The sequence below is a fragment of the Pleuronectes platessa genome, chromosome 12 (genome assembly GCF_947347685.1).
Source record: "Pleuronectes platessa chromosome 12, fPlePla1.1, whole genome shotgun sequence".
Lineage (NCBI taxonomy): Eukaryota > Metazoa > Chordata > Actinopteri > Pleuronectiformes > Pleuronectidae > Pleuronectes > Pleuronectes platessa.
The window spans coordinates 19,859,718-19,880,499 of NC_070637.1; the positions used below are offsets into that span (position 1 = coordinate 19,859,718).

At 42.0% G+C, this 20,782-nt stretch overlaps 1 protein-coding gene across 1 annotated transcript in view; it reads right to left on the reverse strand.

Annotated features, from left to right (window-relative positions):
• ryr2b (ryanodine receptor 2b (cardiac)) overlaps positions 1-20,782 on the reverse strand; it is a 64,369-nt gene that overhangs the window by 35,374 nt on the left and 8,213 nt on the right. The window contains 42 exon segments of the mRNA XM_053436801.1: positions 51-126; positions 389-466; positions 577-714; positions 1,033-1,122; positions 1,575-1,653; positions 1,840-2,003; positions 2,915-3,055; positions 3,160-3,250; positions 3,797-4,017; positions 4,408-4,577; positions 4,764-4,884; positions 5,515-5,623; positions 6,300-6,486; positions 6,967-7,102; positions 7,386-7,489; positions 7,962-8,094; positions 8,332-8,446; positions 8,581-8,857; positions 8,980-9,111; positions 9,724-9,835; positions 9,920-10,120; positions 10,234-10,854; positions 10,954-11,167; positions 11,302-11,528; positions 11,743-11,829; positions 11,945-12,104; positions 12,271-12,431; positions 12,739-12,853; positions 13,167-13,299; positions 13,575-13,761; positions 13,891-14,099; positions 14,227-14,401; positions 14,842-15,050; positions 15,299-15,446; positions 15,901-16,060; positions 16,170-16,253; positions 16,381-16,484; positions 16,596-16,700; positions 16,865-17,084; positions 17,190-17,382; positions 18,274-18,515; positions 20,592-20,725. Coding sequence (XP_053292776.1) covers positions 51-126; positions 389-466; positions 577-714; positions 1,033-1,122; positions 1,575-1,653; positions 1,840-2,003; positions 2,915-3,055; positions 3,160-3,250; positions 3,797-4,017; positions 4,408-4,577; positions 4,764-4,884; positions 5,515-5,623; positions 6,300-6,486; positions 6,967-7,102; positions 7,386-7,489; positions 7,962-8,094; positions 8,332-8,446; positions 8,581-8,857; positions 8,980-9,111; positions 9,724-9,835; positions 9,920-10,120; positions 10,234-10,854; positions 10,954-11,167; positions 11,302-11,528; positions 11,743-11,829; positions 11,945-12,104; positions 12,271-12,431; positions 12,739-12,853; positions 13,167-13,299; positions 13,575-13,761; positions 13,891-14,099; positions 14,227-14,401; positions 14,842-15,050; positions 15,299-15,446; positions 15,901-16,060; positions 16,170-16,253; positions 16,381-16,484; positions 16,596-16,700; positions 16,865-17,084; positions 17,190-17,382; positions 18,274-18,515; positions 20,592-20,725 — 6,763 coding nt within the window.

Below are 20,782 nucleotides of genomic sequence, written 5' to 3' on the forward strand. Positions count from 1 at the left end.
AGAGGAGAGGAGGGTAGAGGAGAGGAGAGGAAAGGAGGGGAGAGGAGTACCTTTACTCTCAAGTTCTGATTTCTTCCTCTTAGCCCAGGTATTGTGATTGTTTTCAGCTAACTGTTCGGCCATAGCCTGAAGAAAATAGAAGAAAAGAGTCAAATAAATGTTGAAACGTTTGGCGAATGAACTTGTCTATTGCTAACTTTTCTTTATTGATGAGAGCAGGCAAATATCTCCCAGCTGCCTGGTATTGTTCAAAAAGGTTGGTTAGGTGAATAGTTATTCTCATACACAGCCAAACTAAAGGGAGGACACTGTCGCCTCTGTGCCAAACATAAACTACAACCAAAGTTCAACCTACTTGAATGATGTATAAAGTAGTAAAAGTACGTACACACTGCTCCCATGATAAGATGATGCTGCTCACGTCCATTGGTTTGGGGCTGAAAGTTGACGCTCCCTCAAAAGAAAGCTACAACAGACAAACAATGTCAAACTCAGTTTAATGACCTTAGTTTTATTATGCAAGACTTTTCAGGTCCCCCAGTGGCTGATTAAACGTGCACTGTGGAGTACACATACCTGTCCAGACTGAGAAACTCTGCGTGCACATGTATGGCTGCCTGATGCATCTCCTTCTTTAGTCCTCTCTATGGTCCATCCAAAGGCCAGCATGCTCTTTATAGTCTCTTTAATGGCCCAGCGGTATCCCTCCTTCTCCTGCAAAACTCAAAGAAATATAAATAAACTCTCATGTTGAACTGAAACTTGGGTCATAAAAGGAAAAGGAGAGGAGCAGAACATGCTTGAAATATTTGGATATTTTCAAAAGCATGAGTTTTTCACCCCACACATAAGGATTTTGGCAACAGGGTAAAAAATTCAAAGACTACGAACTGAGGCTATTTCATCTTTTACATTATGTACACCACATTTGGTATGTAGGTGCCTCTGGGATTTGTCAGTTCGCTGCTTCCTTTGACAAAGTACATTCACAGACACAGACACACACACATAAAAACTGATTTCTCCTTGTACCTTCTCAGCCAGAGCCCTGTATGGCTTGAGGAGAGGGTGAACCTTGCTGTTCTCACACAGCTGCTCCCCGTGAACCCAGCCATTTGCAAACTGACAAAAGATGACACACAGATACGTACAGTGGTTCAGATGTGATCATACATACTTTTTACACATAGAGCTTATGAACATACATGTATTTATATATTTTTATATGACAATGTGCACTCTCAACTCTCATGTGTGCAATACTCCAAGTGGAATAATTTAGTTCCTATTGTGTTGATTTAGTCTTTGTCTCAGAGGTTTTTATATATATTTTTGCACTTCAATTAGTATAGTTTGTACTTTTAAAAATTGTTGTCTGTTATATGTGAGTACTGATTTTGTTGTGCTCTGCAATGACAATAAAACTATCTATCTATCTATCTATCCATCCATCTATCTGTCTATCTATCTATCTATCTATCTATCTATCTATCTATCTATATATCTATATATATATATATATCAACTCTACTTTGCAACTTCAGCAGCCTGAAGAATTATTATTATGATATTACCTTGTCAAGTGACCACTTCTCATGAGTGTGCTCTGCATACTTGTTCACTGCAAACTCCAGTCTCTCTGGAACTGATATGCTGGAGCAGAACAGGAAATAACATATAAATTTATCTTGCTCTATCTCCGTTGAATATGCTCCTTTGTCCAAAAGTGAATTCTGTCCAACACATTACATTGAACAGATAAACAATTTTTCACAAGATCCAGACTCAAATTGCAATGTTTTGTCTGTAATCAGTAAAAAGTGCTGCTCAGAATCTTACTTGGACGTATCTACAGGCTGTGGATCAAAGTGTCCATCTGTGTCTGTGGAGGATTTTCTCTCCATCTGAGACACACGGTTTGAGTCCACGTGGTCAGGAGGCAGCGCCTTGGCCACTGCAGCCAGACATTGGACGCAAAGCCTGAATAGCTGAGGCTCATAGGGCTGTGGAGTTGGATAAGGCGAGAGTGTGGGAGAGAGAGCACAGGACAGGGTGAGAGAGAGATACTGGCTAAGCCTGATTTTGGGTGCTTTGCCACAGTAACGATGCGTGTCCTTGGTTTTCATTACTTTGGACATATGTGTGAATTTTACAAATAGAACCACTCGGCCGAGGAGAAACGGATTATTCAATTCAAATTTAATAACACATCGGATTTAATTGTTTTGGATAGAAAGACATACGGAGGGATCCCAAAGTCTGGGAATAGTAGACACTGTTCTCATGCACACCAAATAAATTCCATGTAAGAAACTTGCTTCAGAGGCCAAGTAAGTTAAAAAAGAAAAGGCAACAATATTACACTTATTTAAGAGGATGTTAAAAGAGTGTGATACAAACTGTAGCATGTCATGTACATAGTTTCAACTATACAACAATACTGTAAAACTTGGATACAGTATAAAAGATACTGACTTCTTGGAAATGAGAGCTGTGGAATTAATTTCTAAGGTTGTTTGATATGAGCCACCCGTGGGCCTGAAAGGAACCCATGGGCTTATTTCTTTGATATTTCCATTTTCCGAATCAGTCAAGTGTCAGGCAGAACTATTTTGAGAAATGAGATTCAGTTATTGATCACGTCTTATATTCTGTGTCTCTCTCTACCAAGGCTGGTTTAAGGATGAGTTACCTCCAGCATATGAAAAATAAACCCTTCATCTCAAGTGTGTACTAATGTTTGCTGTTTCTCCTGAAATTGACTATTTTAGGAGAATGGGAAAAGAAATGAAGCGAGAAATCAATGGATATCAATTATTCATTTTCAAAAACTTTTTTCTCCTTTGGGAAATATATTTCTTTGCTCCAGGAAACTAGGACTGTAATTTTAAATCACTTTCATTCAGTACTTTACCTTCTTGGCCAAGGCCTTGAACACTCCCCAGAACAATGTTGTAGACAAATGCAGCTCCTCTTCGGAAGCCATATTATGGTCTCCCTGCCCGCCACTTAGCAAGTAGTACTTCCACCGCTGCTCATAGTGACTGGTTAAGAGCTAACAGATAAAAGTATTAAATGAAACCGATAAAACACACAATGTTTGGTTGGTTTATTACCATATTCCATCAATGTAGCAATCTGCTAAATGTGTGTAATCACCTTTAGCGGCATTTTGCTATGGTCCGTGAGATGAGGGACATCGAAGACGAGACGACGGAGAAGAGGCTGCATCACGGATGGTTGCAGTTTGCTGAGGACACCGATGAGTGTGGGGATTAGTCACATCCACAATTGCACAGTGCCTGGTCTTATGACTGATTACTAAGTCGCAGAAGAATGAGACATAATTAAGAAGATGCCAACAGGAAAATCAGATCATTAACATTCAGACTGAATTTGGTAAATTATATCTGGATTAGGCACAAAAAATGTTTTGATTCACAGTGATTCATTAAATATAATGAGTGGGAATGAGAAAGCGCTTACGAGTGTGCATCAGCAACCAATTATTTGTTGTTTCTCATTTCTCGTCTCAGCATTTTATTTGGACAAACAGCAAAGAGGCAGTGAGGTGAATGGGAATAAGTGCAATAACAGTGCAATAGAACAATTTAAAAATAAAAAAGAACAGACCACTAAAGTTATAGCTACTGAAAATAACACTGCATCACATATGATTTATTAGTAACTCGCTGGTGAATGAATACCCATGCCTGCAGACAGCAAAAGCAACAACTCACAATAACAACCTTGTGGAGTAGTGTTGTAGCTTCATAACACAAACAAAAAATCCTACCTGCACAAGACCAGCAAACAATCTTCTATAGTGTCTCTCTGAGCCTTGGTCAAACTAAGAGCTCTGGAGAGGCTGTATATGGCCTGGATGAGAGAATCAACCAGCACAGTACGTTCCTCTAATCCACAGAAAAGAGCCGAACACTTGATGAGCAGGGGAAGAACAGCTGTACACAAGTATCTGTTGAGGGCCAGAGCCATGTCCGTGGATCCCAAATCAGCCTGCAGGGGTAGAAGAGGAGGTTACGCTCGTACAGAGTCTAATTACCTGAGTGGCACTTGACAAGAAGAAGAAGGCAGCAGGAAGAAATACCACGGTCAAGTAAATAATGATTCCTTATATAGAACATAAAGACTGAAAATATACTGCATGTATAAAGGAAATACGACAATCTGAATTGGACTCAAATGGAGACAGGCGAGTCTTTTGTGAGTCAGTGCAGGAAGTCATGTTTAAAAGGACTATTCAACAATCATAGAGATGTTATGAGCTGTGAGGCTCAAATCAGGAGGGCAGAGAAGTAGCTATTTTTCATTGGTGACACGAAACAACTTGGATCAATATGAAGCCAGGGGGTCAGGGGTTAGGGAACTTAAGTTTCCACTACTCACGGTGTCAAGACAGACGGCCGCCTGAAGGTCCGGCAGAAAACCAATTTCCAGGAGGTGGAGGAAAAAGCTCTGGTTTTCAATGCCATAGACTCGGTCGAGGAACAGAACCATCGCTGCTTTGTGGTCTGGGCAGAACACCGTGGACAGGTCAGGCTCAACCACCACAGCATCTGCAGGAACAAATACAAGATGGAGATTAGATACAAAGGTCATGTTGACATAATGTGTACAGTACATTTAACTATATACATACACAATGGGGACATTGGTGACGATAACAAAGTCATAGACATCCACAACAGGCACCCCAGGTGGTACTGTAGTGATGTTAACATTGACTGATAGATTTTTTTAACCTTTAGACACTGAAGGGATTTGAAAGGAGATGCTGACGACTCCCTCGAGATCCTGGACGGGGATGAGCGACCTCAGAATGGCCCGGATGCGGATGGCTTCTCCTTTTCCCCCTTGAATTAACTGAACCAAGAATTCAGAACAAAAAAAGTCAGTTACAACCGATGTGGGAATTTTACTGATGGGCACAGTCATTTTTTTTCAATTGCAGCTGCTGTTCCTGATATTCTCAAAGGTTTCACTACCTTTCTATGACCTTTGTTAAGTATTCTGAACACGTTGCTTTCTAGTGCAGGCGGAGCACATTCAGACAGCATCTGTCAGCGTCTAGTAAATATCACCAAAGAGCTTTTTGTTTAGATGGATATCAAAAAGCACCAGGTAAAACTGGGAAACAACATAATATACTATGAGTTTACAGTAAACACAATCTTTTGCTGTGAATTAACACAGTACGGACCATTAAAATACATTTTACTGCTATGGAGTTGCCATTCCAAGCAGTGACTCTGGCATTAAATTTAATTGTAGAGCAGATTCCCATCGTTATTTTTAAATATTTAATGTTTCATGTTTATGTCTAAAAAGTTTGTATGAGGACCAAGCCATTATGTGGAAAGGTAAATCTATAAAAGCATTAAACTAAGTTTTTTATGAAAAGCAGTTTGCAGACTTTCTCCATTAGGCTTTATTGTTTGGGCCATTAGTGGATATTGATGAGAAATGACTGCTGAAGGTTGGGAAAACACTCACATGTATCTCTGGAGCACAGCGCCCCAATAAGTCAATAAGCGCTGAGTAGAAGCTCATGATGGCGTGCCCCATGTGAACGAGGTCATCGTCGGGGTCCTGGACAACATCTCTGTTCCGGGAAACAACCACAGTGGTCAAAAAGGCTTGTCGTGAAGTAGAATAATCAATGAGGATTGTTTCAATTACAATATTTCTTAATAAAGCAAATCATTAACCCGGGCGACATAAGAGCTTTACTAATGACTTTACAGTTTGAATAGAAATGGAGACAGACCAGAGGCTCCCAGCTCACATTCATTTAACAAAATAATCAATGTTTCTAAACTTGAAATTGTTTTTTTAGGTTTTTTACAGGGACAGAAATGAGCAGGCTTAATACAGTGATTACATTTCGGTAACATCACATTGCCTATTTTAAATTCTTACATTTTTTATTTTATACTTGATGAATCACTGATACAGAAACCGTGTAATGCCAGAAACACAAAACTATCCACTCTGATTAAGATTAATGATGTTGAAATTGGATCTTATTCGCCGGTGAACTCAAAACCAGTAAGATTACACGTTTCTCTGAGGAAAAAGTGATACGGTAGAAATGGAGATAAAGAAAATAATTAAAGAAAGTAATGTTATGAGTATCTTTCTACATGATCTACACGATTAACTGCAACTGCAGTATTGTCCCCTGCAAAGTCCAACGCATGTAAAGCATCTGCTAGGCAGTTTTTTATGAATATGACTTTGTTGGATTTGTAGCTTTTATGCACACATTTAATACCTACAGTGTTCTGTCGGACTGGTATGCAGTGCAAGGTCCATCCATAGACGGGTCCTCGGAGATCCGGATAGCTTCCTCCATGGCTGCCAGGAGACCATTTCCCCCATCACCACGCAGGGCGGGGCCAAAACACTCGGGCCTACGAATCAGCAACCTCAAAACCAAGTAAGCATTTTCCTCGACACTCTCACCTGTCGACAAATGATAAAATAAAGAAAATGAAAATGAAGCCGTACTACTGGTGAACTCTATGATTGTGTGTGAGAAATAACTGAACTGCTTAGAGCAACATTTTTGACTCAGACTCAAGAGTGAATTTTTAGGACTAGAAATTGATATATCAAAATCACATAAATAATGATGCCACTTAGGTTGATATATATGCAGCTAAAAGATGGCCTAGAAAAAAAGGTTGAAGCTGATATCATTGATGGATACGTGGTGGGAAATTCAATGCCCTTTGGCCGAACTGTCAATACCCTGAAGGGCAATTTGAACTGATGCATTCTGGGCACCGCGTCAGAGTAAAGAAGATCGATAGAACACGAACCAGAAAATTAATTACCTCTATTGCAAATAGCTTACTCAAATGGAAGCATGAAATCACACAACTTCATTTTGCTCTTACTGTTCTTGAACTGAAACAAATAGTCTCACTGACTTGTCATTACCATTGCAGAAGACAGCAAAACGTAGAAAGTCCAGGTAGCGCTCGCCCTCCACAGGGTTCCAGCCAACATCAGGGTAGCCTTTCTCCACCAGCAACTGGCAGCTCTGGAGACCACAGCCAGCCAGGTACTGCACCACCTTAGATCAGATTATTAGTATTTATTAGATTAGTGGTGATAGTTGTGTAATGTGTTGCTCATTACACCTGCTGGCATCATAAAATCAACAGCAGGAAAATGCTGGGGGGATGAGCACAAAGATTTCACAACAGCAGACAATCAATAACATGAGTCAAATGACACTCACTCTGAAAAATGATAAGCAAGGGCAGCCCGTGTTCAATATAGAGCAGGGCACTTATATATGAATACTGTATAATGGATACGGTTGAGATCGGGATCTTGGAGGAATATGAATTCACCTTCTCTAGGTCGGGTTCCGTCAGCGCTAAGGCCAGTTCGTTATTATCCATCACAGAGGCCGCTGCCACATCCAGAGGAGTGGCTCCGCGCATGGACGGGGAAGCTGAGGGACAAAGTGGCAGAAGTTAATCAGACTACCAGCTCATAAACTATATACATCAGGTCGTTGGAGGTTCTTATCAAAGGATAAAGATACCGTGTTACACACAAGGGTGTTACAGCCCAACTCTACCAAGAGCAGCTTAGAAAACTACTTTTTTCTTCATTTCCTCATTTGCATGGGAATGTACAGCAAAACGTTCAGACACAATGCAACACTCACATTTTTACTCAGCAAACTGCCTTTTTAAAGCGCTGCAAGTAAGACACTTAAAATGTAATGACCTCCTCACAACAACCCTACAAACCGAAATGGGAGCTTACACCCTAGAGTTGAAGCACATCTGTTCAAACTGTGAGTTACAGGCGAAACAAATAAAGTTGTGTTGTGCAATGAAGGGGTTATTTGAGTTTTAATTGTATTGAGTTTCTGTTACGCGAACACTGACGCAGCCAAGCGTGAGAGAAGGATTTACCAAGTCCGACACTGCTGTTTTCCAGAAGGTAGCTGAGATGGTCAAACAGGGCTCCCTGGTTGTGACGGCTGATGCGGCAAAAGTAACAAAGGAATCGACAGCAGCTGGCCACCATCTTGGGAAACGTTATCTCCTAATAAAACAAAATGAAAGCGTAGACATAAAGAAAAAGTTCGATGTGACATGATGGCAGATGTTACAAAAAGCAAACTCGACTGCATGGAATTTTGCCCAGTTAATCAGCCAGAACCCATTAGACTAGATTTGGCTGATTTCATTTTTGGAATATGCCCCATGGAACAACTATGCTGCCCGGTTACACACTTTTTTCCAAATATCAACACAATTTTATTTAATTTTTTTCTCTCACCTTTGATTCCCCTTCTCCTAAAACATTCACCATCACCTCCATCACAGTCTCATGCATCCCCAGTGCTCTCATTAAGTTGGGATGTTGGTAGAAAACTTTATTATTCATGATGTCTCTGGATGTAAAAACACAGAATATTCACGAAAGCTGTAAAGAATACATTCCACACTTCGGAGGATATGACGTAACCAGTATCCAGAGAAGCTAACAATAATTAAGATGTCACAGAAGATGCAACCCTCCTCCTACCCAAGTCTCCTGATCATCATCTTCTCCTCTTCTCTCCCCATGCGGACGCTGAGGAGAGAGCGGATTTGGCCGAGGGAGGAGAGGAGAGTCATTGTGTCTTCCACCGAGGCCTGGCTGATTGTGTAGGTCCTGCTGAGCGGTCCCGCCATTTGACCCCAGAGACCCTGGTACTGGCGGTGGAGCAATGAGAAGACAGCTCTGACCAGTTCAGGGTCCTCCATCTCACTCTCTTGGGTCCAGCGAACCATCGTCTCAGAAATGAGCTTTTTGAGGGACTCTGGAGAAGATCCAGCGGGTAAAGTAATAGAAGATAGAATCGAATTACCCTTGTGTTGAAAGCAAGGTGAGTTGGGATGTAGATGTAGATGTAGATTGAGAAATAGATACACTTACTGCCACTCTGCGGTTTACACTCTTCTTCTACAGGCGACTTCCTCACTCCCAAGCCTCTCGCCACTAGACTGAGAAACCAATCTTTCACAGACATCTCAGCCTCCTCTTCCAGCTCTGAGTCGACATCCAGTTCAATGCCTGCACGACACCAGCAAATCAAGCAGTGACTTCCTCAGCGGTAATTGTGGTGAGTACCCTCCTCCAAGCTTATTAATAGTTTTCTGAATAAATATATATTGATTTAATTTCTTGAATCAATTTAAAGAGGACCGTGTGCAGCTCAAACATACATGTCCCTGTATGATTCACGGTACCAGATTATAGCTACCAGCCTATTTGCACTTCTAGTCCCTCGGCAGGTAACACACAAGATATGCAATATAACCCGACTCACAACAGCACAAATGTATGCCTGTCAGATAAAAGCAAGTCATCAAAACCAGGAGAAGAAGGAGAATATTAAATTCAGTAAGTGCAAAGCTGAGCAACTTTAAGACATCTTTTAAAGTTGGTTTCAAAAGTGCTGATTGAGCTGCAGCCCCTCACATCGTCAGATAGGCTGATTCGATCTGATTGATTTATGGGTGTTACAGAAAAAAGCAGCAGAGTGCTGACATGAGACAGCACGACCTCGTATAGGAGATATTCTTGAAGATCTCAGAGGGTTTATTGAGCGAGTGCACACAAAGCAATGTGGTGGAAGAGGGGCTCTTTTATAAATCAGACTCAAAGATAATACAGTGTTCCGACCACAGTGTGTGTTCAGGAGCCGATGGAAGTCCAGCAGGAGCTGTTGGGTTTCCACAGGACACGGACAAGTCTCCTGCTGCTCATCCTCTCTGAAGCTCAGCAGCATGTTGATCTGAACACAGATAAACAGATGACACAAACATATCGGGGGTTCTAATCCTCTGACATTTCCCGATCTGATTTCAGCCTATCGGACCTGCTCCTGTGGAGGTGAGCGGAACTCCTTGGTCTTGCGGGCAGTGAGGGCGGCCGACATGTTGAGCGCCTGCATGACCTGGTTGTAGCGATAGCGCTGGTTCTCCTGAAGCCGCCCGGCAAAGTTGTCAGAGAAGGCGACCGCAGCTTCCACCCTGTGACGCACCTGGCTGTCACACAGGTAGGACAGAAGATGGCAGAGCTGGGGAGAGAAAGGCTTTATGCTTTATTTTAAACCACTCGTGAGACAGTGACAACACAACTGAAGCTCATCCCAAATTACATCCAATGTGAGAAATCTTCTTATTGGTTCACCTCAAGCTTGACAGCTTCTGGAAGCTTCATCTGAAGAAGTCCCTGTGTGGGAGTGTCGTTTTCCTTCTCGCTAACCCCTTTCCATTCCTTTTCATTATCATCATTCACATCTTCTTCCTCTTTCCCTTCAGTGGATTCAACATCTAGGGAGAAGACTGCAGGTTCTATCAGTCTCAGAACTTTACAGAGATCTTCATCCCCAAATACACCCATTACCAGCAGGGTATAGAAGAGTCTAATTAGGGGAACCAGCAGAAGCTCAATGCTGCCTCCTACAGGATCCCTCACACCCTGACCCACGGCCCACACCCCCGCAGTCAGCATCTCCCCAGTGAGACTCTTTAATATGTCCAGAGGGATTTCTGGGCTGTCTGTGCAGACGCTTTCAACTGCATCATCTGTTTCCATCCCGACACTCCTCACAAAACAAGGGCTGGAGAAGTGCATCTGTGGTTTAAGGGATGTGCTAAGACGAGAGCATGGAATTCGTTCTGGAGGTGGACCACCCCCCCTGTTCACACTATCAGGATAAAGAGTGATTTGTCTGGTCTGGTCCGTCATAGGCACAATGTATTCGTGGTTCATCATGAGGAATGCTGTGCTGTGGCTGCTGAGGTGGACCTAAGCAACAAGAAAATGTATATTTATTTATTTATACTAAGAAGATTTCTTATCCTGTAGTCACTAATCAAATTAACATGAACTCCAATAAGCAATCACCTGAATAAGGAGCTGGTAGAATGCGGCGCGGAGTGGTCCTGGGAGTTGGGGATTCTGAATGGCATGAAGGACCTGGGACTGATCCACGTGACTGCAGAGGACATGGCAAACTCTGGTGTTTCCCAGGGCGCATAAAGAGCAGTAGAGGAGCAGGGTGTGGTGGTGAAAGGTCAAGAGATCATCAAGTTCGGACAACTCCAAAATGTCGACACACCTAAATGTATATATCATAAAAAAAGAAAAAAACGGTATTGTCAATGTCAGTGTTATTGCTCAATCAAGAACTAATTAAAACTCAAAAGATGTTTTAGATTATAGCATTAGCAAAGTTTAGATCTGCTCTTTGACCTGTTTTCATCAGGGATCTGAAGGGTCATGACTTGCTGAGGCTCAGAGCACTGGACTCTCCAGCCATGGTGCTCATCTGGCCGATCAACCAACACCTGTAATGCGTGCTCTGGGACTCTGGTCCACGAAACTGGGCTGAGATACTGGACCTGAAACCTTGGAGGACACTGAGCAGTGGTATTTCTTCTTTGGCTGCGAAGCAAACCTGCCGACAGGGGCATCACATTCTGGACCAAGAGAAAGATAAATAAAAGTAATGTTATATCAGACCATCAAAAGTTTTATAAAAGAAGAAACCTCTCACAACTGCACTGTTCACTGATTTGAGCTACAACCTGATAAACTACAGATCCATTCTTTCAACAACATGTCGCTTTTTTTTATGTATCACAATGTTCCTCTAACATATTTGACATGATTGATAATGAAAACTTCCTTTACCTTTACACGTCCCAATTCAAACTGAAACATGTTGCCCGTGGTTGGTTTGACAAAAACAGCAGGAAACAGCTTGGTACGGGCTTCCACCTGATCAACAGTTAAACCTTAAGTTTAGTAATACAATGCAACATATTAAACATTGTTTCCTTTAGATAATGAGGTAAGTTATTCTGCCAATCAGAAATATTCCTGTGTGACCTACTTGGTAGAACGCTGACATCTCCACTCCACTGGAGGTGAAGGTGAGCAGCCCAGTGGCTGTGTCAATCAAACAGCCAATTTCTAACCCTGTACTTCTTCGACTCTGAGACAAGCCTGTAGCTTCTCCAGCGCACAGCATGTAACAATTACAGCGCTTCACACTGTGGACAAGGAGAGGGACACTATCATTAATTTGTTTATACAATATAGACTACAAAGGATATCATGGCAATTATCAGCTATATCTAAAATGCATTTAATTTAAGTATTTAAATTCTTGGTGAAAACCATCCATAGTAAAAATGTTATGTCTTAATACACACTGACCTTTCCTGGACTTTGCCGCTGTCGTCTCCGAGGGTGACAGTCACGGCGTGGACATAGTCGGTGTCAAATGTCATGTCATGCTGATGAAAGTCAGAGGTCACCCAGCCTACCCACACATTGAACGGCTCCTGGCCAGGAAGAACCCTCACTGAGTAGTAATACTGAAACCCAGAGGTCAGCTGGTGTCAGTGTTTGGTATTTGCATTGTGTATTCTACATTATCATAATGTGGCAGGTGATTATCTAGCAGCGCTGCACAAGCCCTGCAGCACAATTTGTATCACTTCACTGGATTCTAAGGCAGCAGGGCGCCTAAACACATTAAGACTTTATCGTCATTATTTCTTGCTAATTACAGGTCATTTAAATATTACAGTTTAAAAACATTGGTTTTTGTTGTCAGTGCAGATTTTATTATGTATGTTCTGTGGTTATCTGGTTCAGATGGGATGAAATAATGACCCTTACTCTGGAGCTCTGGATGAGGTGACCATGGTCATCTTTGTCAACAACCACATCTTCAAGGAGCCGTGCAGACGAGTTGCTGCTGACTAGGCCTGGTTTCGTTTTCTTCAACATGAACCTTACAGAGCAGAAACACACATTAATGAGCAGCACAATGAAATTTGCAGATTAATAATGACTGTAGTGACACAATAGCCTGTTTGCATCTCCTTGCCACTTGTAACAACTTGAATTTTTTCGGTTTTCGGTTTTATTTAATTTTGCAATTATAGAAAAACAAACAATACACGAAATACATTAAATCATACATCTCTGCCAAAACTAACAACTCAAACTAAGGTTTGTGCTTCTAAGCTAATACTTCTATATTCCAAATTATACTCATCTCAGTACACATAGTATGTTCCTAATTTCAGCTCTCGACAATCTACCGTTGTTTCAATCTTGATGTTTTCTCCTGGCTATGATCCTTATGGTTGAGCTCATCTCTCGAGCCGGCGAAACCGTGAGCTGACTTCATCAGCACTTCAAAGTCAGAGTCCAATTCCTCCTGCTCTTTCCGTCCTAAAAAAGAACAATGAACATTAATTACAGCAAGGCCTGGGGGAGCTTAAACTGAGCAGCTCACCAAGCTCATAATGTAAGAATATCAGCAATCTGGATAAATGGAAGCAACGGCTATCTAGATCTCATTTATAATTTTGTAAAATGTTCTTCTTGTGACAGGTCGGTTATTTGTACAAGCCACAGCACTAATGACGTCATTTGTTTTCTGTGTTTTTTGGCAAACCGAGCACTTCCTCTATGAACTGTATATGATGCTGTAATACCATCTTAACCTGGAGAGAGAGAGTTGGAGGCCGAGGGAAGCAGCCCCGCTGCAGGGCTGGTGAGGACATCAGCACATTCAACAGACATGCTGAGCCGGTAAAAGCCCATCTCACTGCCTCCGCTGTGGTGAGCAAACAACCGCTGAGCGACCCTCAGGCTGGACAAGGACTCCGTTGAGCCGCTGATTTTAGTGACCTTGAGTAAGATTTGAACAAGATTTTTCAGGATCAGTGTGAGTTGACCAGTTCTATAAGCAGCCATGCAAAGGACAAAACACCTGTTAACATATAAAGGTGAGAAAGTCTATCAACTGCATAAACTAACCTGGAGACTGTGATCATCAGGTGGTATGGAGGAAAACTGAGGCTGTTTCCAACTCATCCACAGAGCTGGATCTCTGGCCATGTTGACAGCAAAGGGCTCAAAGCCTTCCTGCTGACCACACACTGTGAAGTACTGCAGAGAGGCCACGTGGCGACCCAGGTTCAGCCTCCCCACCTGGTTCACCCCGACACTGACCACGGGCAACAGGCCTAAGAAATATGTGGAGAGACAAAATGAAAATCTTTAATATACTGTATGAACAGTACAGTGTAAATAGAAATCTTTGTTGTGGTTTATTATCTTTCAGTCAATAGAAAGTCAAAAGCTCCTCCAGACCGTCGCTGAAATCGATGTCTTTGGCAGCCAGCTCTGATCCTCTGTCATTAAACAGCACCTCCCCGTTGAGCGTGACCAGCATGGTGCGTTCAGCCATGTCCACCAAACAACCCACCACGTCCCCTCTCTGCCACGGACGTCCCAGGGGCTCACCACCCTGGTGGTACCACTGAGCCTGAAAGCAACAGGAGGAGAATTTTGTCTGAAATAGGAATCACCACGGCTCAGAATGAGGTAAAGAGAGAAGGAAGAAGGAGGATCAGAGTCAGCCCGGCAGATTAATGAGAGCTGTGCGCCAGTGAGCTTTTTCCTATAAACCTCATATTTTATTTTATAATGGTGAATGGCTTTGATCACGATCATTGTTGAATCAGGGTTTGCTTAATTAAATGTCTGATGTAACTAAGTTCTGTCTGCTCTACTAAAATCCTCCTCTCGCTTTACCAATGATCACATAACCAGTATTTGAACAGATTAAGACTTTTATTTCAAAGATATTTGATTTCATTATGCCAGAGAAAACACACATTTGAAGTCTAACTATGATCTGTGTTGTTTCAACAAGTTCTCTGGTCTTATTGCTGTGTTCAGAGCTGTAAACCTTAAATATCTCACCTCACATCCATCAAAGACGTATGCCTGGTCATCTGAGCCGAGCTCTTTATCAGGGATACAGCCTGGTCTGGCCCAGCCCACTCTCATACTCCCTGGAGTCAATATTTCAAATTCATAATACCACTTCCCCTGAGTCACAGCGCATGATTTATCTGGTCTGAACACTGTGCACTTCTCAGCTGAGGAGAGACAAGCGTTTGATAATGTGCCTGTAAACACAACAACAGAGAAAATATGGTGATGTGCAAAAATAAGCGATTTGCATTCAAGCCCCATTAAACAGAACTTTTACTTTGCATGACAATGTTCACAGAAGTTGCAGAGTGTCAAATGATATACAAAGTTTTACTCAATAAAAAAAGAGAGCTGCAACTTGAATTGTAATATCTTGAGCTGGTTACAATAAATAAGGGGGTATTGACTGAGCTATAACTAGTAACAGGACTAAGTTACATACCCCGTTCTTGGTTGATGGGCTCCAGGCTGTAACCGTAGGCCAGTAGAGTACACACTGCCTCTCTGACACTCTCTCGGCCCATTCTCCTGCTCCTTTCATCAAGCAGGCTGTAAGGCACCAGGTATGGACTCCGCTTGGCTTTCACATCCTGGTAACACACATGCAAAGAGCAATACGGGTCAACTATACATGTCAGCAAACAGTAACCCGGGAATACTTTTGTTCTTTTACACGAGCAGTAGCCATATTTGGAGAAGCAGGGGTTGACCCTGAGTCAAAGCTCAAGGACACTGCACACCCACATACACCTGTAACCCATTGGACAGCAAGGTTTTACTTTAAGAAAGACTATTACACAAACATCATGTGGTACTGAAATGATTGAGATGATAAACTCCTGAGGAAAAAGTTTGAGAGAAGATTTTGCCTGATGATATTAGAGGATACAGATTTGAGACATCTCTGCATTAGCTTCAATTTCCTGACCCGGAGTCTATGTCCATTTTCATTCAAGGTCTATAGACAACATGCAATATTATGAATGAAAAAATATTGTTCCTCCTCAGCGGGGTCTGGTCAATGCAATAATACAGAACAGAAACCTGCTGGGCTCCGTAGGTCCATCCATGTTTGATGCGCTCTCTGGCCCAGACATTGTGATCGTTCTCTGCCAGCAGGTTAGCCACTTCCTCGTGGGCTGGACTCAGAGAAACCTGTCTCAAGTCAACTGGGGCAGGTCGATAGCCACTGGGCTGTTCATATCTGAGAAACATAAAATAAAAGAATGACCAGATGGCTCTGATGTTGTTGCCCTTTAGCAATATTTGTGGCTACAAACTAAATGCAATTAAACATAATGATATTTACATACTTGGTGGCTAGTCTCATGTATTTGACTCTGTCTGCCGCACGGTCATCAGTCAAACCAACGTGAAATCCGAGAGCAAGCAGAGTCCTTCAGTTCGGAAATATACAGAAACACTGATTACAAAACTGGTACATATTTATAAATTTTGTTCAACAAATTAATTAAATTAGACATGAGTTTGTTTCTTTTGTATGATATTGGTCATAGATTTCACCTGAGGGTGTCCTGAGCCACCTGAACGTTCTGGTTCCTCTCCTGCTCTGGCAGCTTGGAGAACTCCACCAAACATGGATCATGCCTCTTACTCTCATCTTTCACCTGTTTGACAAAAGCTCATAGTTTTCACACTGTACATAGGGGTTTAAATAATAATTAATTTGATGCATGCATGATTAAATAATGCCAGCATATACGCTTCTATTTCCTCACAGGTCCATTTGTCCATCCAAGGTCAATCTTGTCGATAACCCAGAGCTCATGGATGTTCTCAGCCATTTTTTCCCGGATATCCTCAAGTTGTGAGGGCAGTGCCACCTGTTCATTGGAAAGATCCATTTAAAATTGGATGTAAATATTCAAAATATTTGTATCAGAATTTTTTTTAATCTGAAATCTTAAAATAAGAACATAAATTAGCAATTTATCTTCGCAAAATATGGGGAAATAAAAATCTGTTTGATTTGACTGCTTTCTTTTACCTTGCTGATGTCTACTGGTGTGGGAGTGAAGGTAACTGGAGTGACAGGTACTAATGGGCCGATGAGCTCTTGTTTTCCTTCTCCGAGATCCCAGATGTATTTCTGACATGGTTCTACCTTCAGCTTGACTCTCGGGAGCAGAGCCTCCGAGCATGGAGCAAAACCTGGTGGTGGCAGGAAGCGAAACTCTCCATGTCTTCCGCCTAACAGAAAACGAACCCTGGTGTCGAGAAATAGGACATGGCATGAGTTTAAAAACATAAACATAAACTCTCAAAATTAACTTGAGAGAAACCAAAAGGGTTATCGTGTCTCCTCTACTCACTTGATTCCAGCAGAGAAGCTGACCACAGGGTGAAGGAGGCCGTCGACACTGAAGTTCTCCAACATGCCCTGCACAGGCAGCCCGTTGACCCGGAAAGAGATGCAGCGAGTGCCGAGGTCCAGGCAGCAGCTGACCACATCGTCGCTTCTCAGCAAGTGGGGGAAAGGTGAGCTCACCCTGCGGCCCACGCAGCCTAAAATTCAGTGAACATAGTTGCTTAAGTCATCCATGTTTTATTAAATGTTATCTCCCAGTACTTTAAAATACAAGAATGTGAATACAATGCATGAATGCACCCAGCGATTTTAACATCGGAGGCTCATATTCATTCTAGCAGAATCTGACATAAATCATCCTGACAGGACACTTCTAAATTGCCAATATGGAATCAGTCCACTTTGTATTCACTGTTGTTTACCCAGACTAGACACAACTAAAAGGGCAGCAAGTCTGTTCATCGTCAATTTACACGGACACATCTTTGTCGTAATCAAAAGTTTGGCAGCCGCGGCAAACTCAAGATTTACTGCGGCTGATGATGATTTATTATCGTCTCTGTTCAGTCTCGAGGAACAAACAGTAACATGTCCCCGGCTCGCCCTGAATAATGAAGTGTTGCTCCACAATGGGGGTCACTGAAATGTCAAATTGTTTCTACAAGATAATTAAGAAGAATCCATTTTAACTGAATTTCTCTTTGGTTCGGTTTAATCAAGCATGGTAAAATCCCATATAATCCTTTTATGGCACTAAATAAAAAGCAATGATAGGATTTTTAATTTGAACCATCTCTAAAAATGGATGTTTGGAAAGATATACACAAGTCTTCATATTTTCTCGACTTGGCTGTAAATCAATTTTAGATCAGAGATTACGAATTAAACTTTAAAAATAGGTCATGTTGAATTTTCTGTCTTTCTTTTTAATCTCCCTGTGGAGGTGATGTCACCAACCTACATTTCAATCATATCTTTATTCAGATAACGACTCAAGACTGAAATATGGTTATTCATGCATTCATTCAGTGAGCAGCATCCCTAGAAGCAATTCTACTGAACTACTGACTACTGTGTCTCATCCTCACCCGACCAGAGCTGAAGCCCATCAAAGCCATACGAGCAGAGGTCGTCTCCCACCCCGTTGCCCCCCCAGCCTTCTCCTCCTGTGGGCCTGGGGTGGTAGCCCTCCGAGCATGCCCAGCCCACACGCAGATGAGTGGGCTCAGGTGTGAGGAACGGGTCCACGTGGTCCACAACCAGCTCGTAGTACCACCGTCGATGCTGCGCTGAATCATCCCCCAGTGCCAGGAAGATGTTCGGTCTCATGCTGTGAAGATTGAAGTCCACAGGAGGTAGAGAAATATGGAAGAAAACTCAGATGATGGTGGAGCCTTTCATAGTTAGAAGTTATAGTTTATAGTTTTACTTGGTTTGTTATTACAGACCCACTAACTGGGATTCTCTACCACTTGACCTGAGGGTTGCTGCAAGTAATGTCAGCAGATTAAAAACACCAATTATTGCAAGCTTTTAATAAGCCTGTAATTAAAGAGTACCCATCCATTTTATGTACTGCTCTCCTCCATTTAATGTATTGCTGAATCAATCACTCTCCTTTTTTAGTAACTATTCTATATGTTTTAGCATTCTCCACTTTTAATGTTTGTTATCCTTTCCGTTTTAATTTAATTTAAATGTTTCACTGCTCAGACACTTCACATAGGATGATAAAAGAAAATATCCATAAATGTAAGACTTACATCATAATCTTCACAGTCATGCATGAACATTGAATTCAATTGTACAGCCATATAATACTAGTAGCTCATTTTTACCATACTGCTCAGTGTAGGATCACACACTGCTATTCCCTTATTCTGGGAATTTGGTGCAGCCCACAGAGACCATAACTCAACTTCGATGAGCACATCACATTTCATTGGTATAAATATATAAACCAAACACAGAGCAGGCATTTTGTTGGAGGTTGACCTTCCACTGCTGGTGCTGAAACTAAATTACCAGAGAAGATTTAGAATCAGAGCATGAGAAGCAATAACACGAAAAAGGTTTGTGGACGGGAAAATCTGCAATATGTTGCTCGAATTAAATCAGGACAGAGATGACATCTGGAGAATAAATGCTAGTTCATGTAATGACTTCAACCTTGCCCTTGACAGAGCTCTCAGGACATATGAGACATTAGGACCGAAGAGGTAGGGTGGGGGGGTTGAGAGACAGGGAAAAGGACACAGAGCGAAAAATATGACTTTGTTAAGATGATGTTAGAGATTGGATAATAATAGATAAGAAAGCTAGATACAGACAAGGAGAAATATGTAAGAGGGGAATCTGAAAGGACTGGGCAAAAATGTGGTAGGGTAAGGAAGAGAAAATGGAAATGAGAGGGAAAACCGATGAGATGTATGAAAGCAGAGGTACTAATGAGACATTTAGTTGGACAAGAAGTAAGAGTGATAGCATGAGTAATGGCTAGAGGAGGAAGAGAGAACTGGGGATTGGACTGAGCAGGTGTTTGGAATATGAGACAAAATAAGCTATAAGGCCTGAGGAGCAAAATGGGCTGTTGATAGAGGAAAGAGTGATAAAAGAAGGCAGCTGCTGTGGACGACAGGGCAGATTGAGTGCAAAAACAACACAAGCTCAAAGGAAAAGGAAAATGGAAACTGCTTCGCACAGTGGCCCCAAATATTGAGAGACAGAAGAAGAAGATCAAATATGATAGAAATGACAAAAAAATGGCCAAAGATGAGTCACAGCACCTTATAGCCTCTAACCTTTCCACAGTCTCATTGGATACGGCTGAGATAAAGACATGTGAGCTCTGACTTCAACATTAGTGGTTTGACCTCTTCAGACAAAAATAATTTGTGCAGCTAATTAAGAGGCGACACTGAAGGAGACAAGTAATTCTTCAATTAACTCAAGTCCACCGGAGAAAGAGCAGAGTGCTCTACTGTGGAGAAAGATAAAGTGTATCTCGTATCAAGGATGTGTACAGCAGAGCAGAATGGAAAACTTCAAGGACACAAAAGCCTGCAGCAGTGCGATCTCTACAGTTAACTAAACAAATCGAATAGAAAGCACAAGAGGGGACAAGAGGGAAAAGAAACACTCATTAAATGATTCTCCAAGAGTGAATACAAAATGTAGGACAGATTATGGGAAGATATTCTCCTTCCAGCACTTGATTTCTGAGCTTGGATATTATTTTTAAGATGTTTAGATATAAATTTGTGTGACGTTTGTGTGTCTGAAATGTAAAAGAGACAAACAGCAGAGGAAAAAGACCAAAAACACTGAATAAGAAAAGAATGAGACAGAATGGAAGAGAGAAGAATAACTTAAAAAGAAAAGAAGGAGAAGGTATTCTCGATCGTACCTGATGACCTGATTAACCAGACGTGTTTGGAGCAGCGAGTCTCTGTCTGGCAGCAGGCTGTCGCAGATGTGGTTCTGATTGGACCGCACCGCCACCCCGTTGCACACACACAGAGAGCGTAGCACCTCTAGAACCTGGAAAGCAACCTGTCAACACCCCATCAAGCAGCGGCTCCATAAACACGTGGAAAT